General features: G+C 32.7%; 1 protein-coding gene across 1 annotated transcript in view; it reads left to right on the top strand.

Annotated features, from left to right (window-relative positions):
• The window catches only part of LOC136845622 (uncharacterized), a 4,021-nt gene extending 2,274 nt beyond the window's left edge, over positions 1-1,747 (top strand). The window contains exons 3-4 of the mRNA XM_067115780.1: positions 254-554; positions 1,338-1,747. Coding sequence (XP_066971881.1) covers positions 254-501 — 248 coding nt within the window. The 3' untranslated portion in view covers positions 502-554; positions 1,338-1,747. The remainder of the gene's footprint in view (positions 1-253; positions 555-1,337) is intronic.
• The last annotated feature ends 5,617 nt before the right edge of the window (positions 1,748-7,364 follow it).

Here is a 7,364-nt window from a genome sequence, read left to right as displayed (position 1 = left end):
AATACAATTATTTCCTACTATAACAACTATTTATACAATTATTTCCTACTGTAACAACTATCTATACAATGATTTCCTACTATAACAACTAATAAATACAATTATTTCCTTGTGTAACAACTATTTATACAATTATTTCCTACTATAACAACTATTTATACAATTATTTCCTACTGTAACAACTATTTATACAATTATTTCCTGCTATAACAAGTAATAAATACAATTATTCCCTCATTTCATCTCCCATCAGGGCCATCTTGCAGCGACAGAAAATGTCTAAGATGGTACCAAGGGTTCTGGGCAACGAACTGCACAGGCAAAAATTACAAAGCGGTTGCCTTTTGTAATAAAACTGGCAAGTTTTGTTGCGTTCGCTCCGTGCCCAAGAAGCGGTGCACAGACCAAGGCGGTCAATGTTATCCTAAATGTCCACCTGGATTTTTGTTCATTGCCGACGGATGTTTTGGTAAAATGGAATGCTGTGTGCAGAGAGCGTGACTTTCACCGCTTGAACAGTCAGAAGGTTGAAGACCCCAATTGCTTTTTCAAAGGTAGTAGTCATTTTGTTCCACTTCCCCAGGTTCCTCTTGCAGCATCCTGCCTCTCTAGGAGATCTATCCCTATTTAAGAGTTTACTATTTACTTCCCCTTCTTTAGTGCTTCCTTAGGGCAGTTCTAATTCCGAGCTTTGAGTTGTCAGTTCCATTGTCTTCGATATCTAACAATAAAAAATACCCTTAACCATCCTTTGTTTATTAAGCCTTACGTACAATGTATGATGGACAGCAGTGTTTATAAAATATGCCTCCCCCTATGCATACATGCAGGCACGTGTTACTTCTTCCTAATGAACACCATATTCATTGGAAGCTTGATTTCAAGTCAGTGGCCCCTGTGGGCTTGTTCCATATGAATAGGTTTCATCTTCTGAATAATAATAATAATAATAATAATAATAATAATAATAATAATAATAATAATAATAATAATAATAATAATAATAATAATAATAATACCACATTGTGCTGACCCTTTAATAATCTCTCTCTCTCTCTCTCTCTCTCTCTCTGACACACAGGCATACGCATGGTCACTACAATAGCCTTTAACATGAGTATTTCATGTAGTACATAAATCCCTAGGTTTATTCAGCAACATGACTATGTATATTTCAAAACGTTAGATTTTGTCTAATTATCTTGAATATAAAATTTAGAGCTGCACTGAGCTAAACTGAACTGAAATGTCTATATATCTATAAATATAACGGAAATGTCTATATATCAGTCATTAATATTTCAATCACTAATAAGAAACATCCCTTTTTTTCACAGGAGGATTGACTCACCAGGTATACAACCCTTTTTTCAACATTGTCTCTGCAGCAACTCTGATATAAGATTTCCTATGTGTCCAAAATAAATATAAAATCTGGAACAAATATTTCATAGTCACCTACAGCAAGTATCTTGGGCTCGTGATTCATTTAAAATATAACTGCATGATTAAATGGCAATAATTCCACTGTCTCCCTGATCATATTCCCATTGAACTCGACATGGATGCTCTGTTAATTTTCTGATGTTTACATTTTATCACTAAACACAATAGTTTTTTGTGTTCTATACGACTCAAGTAACTTTTTGCTATAAGTGTAACAATTATTGCTGAGTATTTTTTATACATAAAATATCCTTTTAAAAGAGGTTTTATTCTTCAACCCCATGAAAATTATGATGGACTGAAATACATTTACATTTTGTTTTGTACACATGACAAAGAAAAGGCACAGCAGAATATTTCTGAGTTTCATTAATCCTTTGCCAATAAATAATGAACCTAAGAAAATTAACCAATAAATAATGAACCTAAGGAAATTAACCAATAAATAATGAACCTAAGGAAATTAACAAGTCCCTTACATAAAAGAATAACCTGCTTTTACAGAAACAATTTTATATACACACACACTATATACATACACACACATAAATATACATATATATATACACAGTATATATATGTATAATTTCTCACCTCATGACGATTGTGTTACTGATACCTCTCGATTAATATTACTATGCAGTTATGCATTAGATTCAAATCTAACACTGAAAATGGCAATATATATATATATATATATATATATATATATATATATATATATATATATATATATATATAAATATATATATATATATATATATATATATATATATATATATATATATATATATATATATATATATGTATATATATGGATGTATGAATATAAATATATGTTGAGCAAACAACTCCATTGCGTTTCTCACCTGAGAACAAACGTGTAATTGAAACCTCTCTATTAATATATTATAAAGTAATATAATTCACATTTAACACTGACAATGGCAAAAGTCAAAACGAAGAAGAAAGTATTATGTTCATGTTGAACCCTGAGGATAAAGTGGAATCATCATTAATTCGATAAATTGTACATCAAGTATTAATTTACATATTAATAACACTGTCATAAGTTTTCTCACTTTAGTGAATTATATGCCTGAGGAAAGGACGGGATCAGAAAGGATGATTGATATACCCCTTTAAAAAAGATTTAAATACTGACATTTGCTGAATATATTGATGTATGCTGCAAGCGGTAGCCTAATGATCATGTTGAATTCTCAAAACCAACAGATTGAGAAATATCTGATATAAATGAATAAGGAGACGAATGAAAAGCATTTGAAAGAAAAACAAAATTGAGACAAACACAGCTGTTGCAAAAAATGTATTGACATAGTTATCAGGCAAAATATACATATGTAACAAGCACAAGAAAAACGTCAGATTTTGAAATATGTTATGTAAAGAAATGTACAAAGAAATAAATATAAAGAAAATGAAAGAAAAAAGATTAGAACAAACACAGCTGTTTAAAATATATACCTACACGTTTATCAAGCAAAGTATAAACATGTTAACGACTGCAAGAAAAATATCACTTAGAACTATATTAAATAAGTAAAGCAAGCAAAGTATAAACATGTTAGCAAGCACAAGAAAAACATCAGACTTAGAAATATATTATATAAATAAATGTACAGAGAAAAAAATATATCAAAAGCATATCAGTTAAACAAAAAAATGTATCGACACATTCATCAAGCAAAATATAAATATGTTAGCAAGCACAAGAAAAACATCCTAAAATACTGGCGAACTTATTTCTCCATTTTCCAGCCCATTAAATCAAAAAGACGCAGCTCATTAGAAGACCATTTTGCTCGTTTCCCGATACGCAAGTTGTGCAGATTCTCAAGTGAATTGCTTACTTAATTAGTGTTGGTTTAGGACGAAAACTTTCAAACGAATTTTTTTCATGAAATATTGGGTCTGGGTGTTTAATGAACTCAGTTTAGAAGTCGAGAGACGCATAATGAACTTTACAAGACTTCGTTGTTATTATTATTATTATTATTATTATTATTATTATTATCATTATTATTTATTATTATTATTATTATTATTATTATTATTATTATTATTATTATATCATAAAAATCTCATAATCACACAAGTCTGAAAAGATGAAGTCTACAATGATGATGAAACGTGAGCATAAATATACATAAAAGTAAACTGACGATAAAAAAAAAAATATATATATATATATATATATATATATATATATATATATATATATATATATATATATATATATATATATATATATATATATATATATATATATATATATATATATATATATATATATATATATATATATATATATATATATATATATATATATATATATATATATATATATATATATATATATATATATAATATATATACAAACGTCCTTTATATATATATATATATATATATATATATATATATATATATATATATAATCAGAAACCAGCGACAAACGTCCTTTAATATCCAAAGGACGTTTGTAGCTTTCTACACTCGTGAAACAATATATTTTCATATATGTTACCGAAGGGGACTTTTTAGTTGATAATAAGTTTTCACCGTCCCGTGGGGTCGAACCAGCGACGGACGAGAACTCAGGAACTCAGGACAGGGACGCATTAGCCCAGTCGTCCACAAGAGGTATAAGTGGATATCGGCTCCCATTATACAACTCACCTGTCGAACTCAGGTGTTTTGCATTTGGAGACGATATCCACCCACCTCTGCCATGTTGACCGTGTAATGCGTTTGTCGCACGCAGCCATATTATGACTTTTTATCACATCACCGTGATTCATATACAATCAGAAAGGTGTTTTGCAGTTGGAGACGATATCCACCCACCTGAGTTCGACAGGTGAGTTGTATAATGGGAGCCGATATCCACTTATACCTCTCTTGTGGCCGACTGGGCTAATGCGTCCCTGTAGTCCTGAGTTCTCGTCCGTCGCTGGTTCGACCCCACGGGACGGTGAACTTATTATCAACTAAAAAATTCCCTTTCGGTAACATATATGAAAATATATTATTTCCGAGGTAGAGCGAATTGGATATTAAAGGACGTTTGTAGATTGTATATGAATCACGAGTGTAAAAGTCATAAATCATGGTGATGTGATAAAACGTCATATCAACATATATATAAATAAAACACCTGAGTTCGATATATATAATGGATATATATCCACTTATACCTCTTGTGGCCGACTGGCCACGTCCTGTAGTCCTGAGTTCTCGTCCGTTGCTGGTTCGATGAACTTATTATCAACTAAAAATATAACATATATAAAATATATTATTTCCGATATATATATATAAAGGACGTTTGTATATTGTATATAATCACATGATATAAAAAGTATATATATATATATATATATATATATATATATATATATATATATATATATATATATATATATATATATATATATATATATATATATATATACATACAGTATATATAAGCTACAAGCTTGCATCATTGTGATTTCTTCACCATTATTATTATTATTATTATTATTATTATTATTATTATTATTATTATTATTATTATTATTATTATTATTATTATTATTATTATTATTATTATTAAAGGGTTTAACCTACAGAGGGTTTCATGACGCCTACCCAAGAACCACCCCCACCCCCAACTCTGCGGGCCGCAACATAATCAAGAGCTGCATTACCTGGCGGAAAAACCAGTCCACTACAACCCACTACCCCCTGCCCACCCAAACTCCCCTAAAAAAAAAAAAAAAAAAAAATAAATAAATAAATAAAACAGCTGTGGAAGCATGCGGTCAGCAGAAGTAGTTTCCAAATCTTTCTCCCTAGAAGCTACAGAAGCCCAACTCCTTCATGAAGAAGACTGGAACCCTAACTGGGCTACGATGACAAAATATTTCAGTCTCACCCACTTTGTTATTTTTTCTGGACAGCAACGTTAGAAAAGCTAGAAAAAAATTTTTTTCTAGTTTTTCTTGCATTAGCATAGCTTTAGAACTCTTGTAACATATGGTGGTTTTTTTTACGCATCTTCGAAGGTCAAAATCCCATGAATAAGATATAAAAGGATAATAACAATATTGTCCCATGTAGAGTGTTGTTATATAATTGCAATCAACACCGAACCAGGTTGTTTACTGTATATTCTGGAGGTCAGTTGTATAAAAGACTAATCAACAAGGCTTTTACATTTAATGGGTAGGATGGAGAATCCGAAAATGGTTCTAATTCCCATTTTCTCCTCTTTTAAACTTTTTGGAGAAATGTCCTCAACATAAAACGAATATATATTCCTTAAATTACTTCGAGACTTATTAATCTTTTGCAGTTATTGTACCTGTGGTATTGTCTATTGAGAGACATTAAATCCAATTAAAAATACAACTTATGAATTCAACCACCGCGATAAACACAGAAATAAAGCGAAACATGAAAGGCGCCGCTGCGAGGGAGAAGGGACTTCCCTAGATCCTGGCGATTCCCAGAATCGGTTATTCTCTTTATTCAATTACCATCCATTTCCCGGAATCTTTTCCGGCTAATTCAATCACAACCCTATTCAGTGTCCAGTGCCAGAGAGAGACAGAAACAGAGACAGGGACAGAGCTGACCACATTACGTTTCAAGAGGCGACTTTAATTAATTTCTCACGGTGTGTCAGTTGGCTCCCGATGAGAAAGATTACACGACAGAAAATGCACCTGGAGAGCCACCCTCACCCCCTCGCCGCCACCCCAACCCCCGCCCCGAGAAAATAGCCTGGAAAGACGTCCTGGAAAGACGTCCTGGAAAGACGTCCTGACTGTCGGGAGGAGAAACGAGAAGGATATTGCTTCAGTTCTGGGAATGTTTCAGAAATTGGGTCTGGTGATCAGCCTTTAGCATTATCTGGGGTGATCGGGATAACTTTTTGATTTGATTTGATGTATGGAGCCCAGCACTGGGGCACTTTCAGTCATTCAGTGCTTTAGACAGTAAAAGAAAGGGAGTTGGAGTGGGTGGACAGCAAATTCAAGAAAGGAAGCAGAATGGAAGTAAAGTAAAAGGCTAAAAAGTAGGTGTAGCTAAATGTGACTAAATGATAATCGAATTGAATTTAATATAGAATTTAGGCCAAACGCCAAGCACTGGGACCTATGAGGTCATTCAGCGCTGAAACGGTAATTGACAGTAATAGGTTTGAAAGGTGTAACGGAAGGAAAACCTCGCAGTTGCACTATGAATCAATTGCTAGGAGAGGGTGGAAAGTAAGATGGAAGAAAGAAAATATGAAAGGAGGTACAGTAAAAGTAACGAGAGGGGTTGCACCTAGGGCACGAAGACACGCTCCAAAGAACTTTAAGTAATGCCTACAGTGCACTGCATGGGGTGCACTGACGGCACTAACCCCCTACGGGGAAACATGAGAATCGATGATCCTGCTATAAGAGTGTTCAAATGTGGATTTTAAGTCTAATCGTTTCAGAGAAATTTGTCCATTGTGAGGTTTCACAATTATTTTCGAAAGGTTTCTATTTAATACATTATAATTATGTCTGAAACTCTAAAATTATTTCAAAATTCGAAGCCAAGAAAAATACTGATAGCAACTTCGACAAGAATTTTGTCTACTGTAGAAATAAATTATGTGACAACCGACAACTTCTGCTATGAAAAATAAAAAAAAAAAAAAATTCGGACAACCGAAGCCTGCTTAGGCCGCTGCAAATCTCTGTTTATGGGAACAGGAACCCAAAAAAAGGAACCGAAATATGAACGGCTTTGCCAACGGCACCGTACAAATCATCACAGTTATGGCTTTGTCGTCCATATATTTGCACAGCGCCTTGGCAGACATTTGTTTGTGTATTTGGGTCTCTTGGTAGCCTTTCCGTTTGCATCCGAAT

Source organism: Macrobrachium rosenbergii, chromosome 14 (genome assembly GCF_040412425.1).
Source record: "Macrobrachium rosenbergii isolate ZJJX-2024 chromosome 14, ASM4041242v1, whole genome shotgun sequence".
In the NCBI taxonomy this organism is placed as follows: domain Eukaryota; kingdom Metazoa; phylum Arthropoda; class Malacostraca; order Decapoda; family Palaemonidae; genus Macrobrachium; species Macrobrachium rosenbergii.
This window is presented reverse-complemented; position numbering and strand designations above follow the sequence as displayed.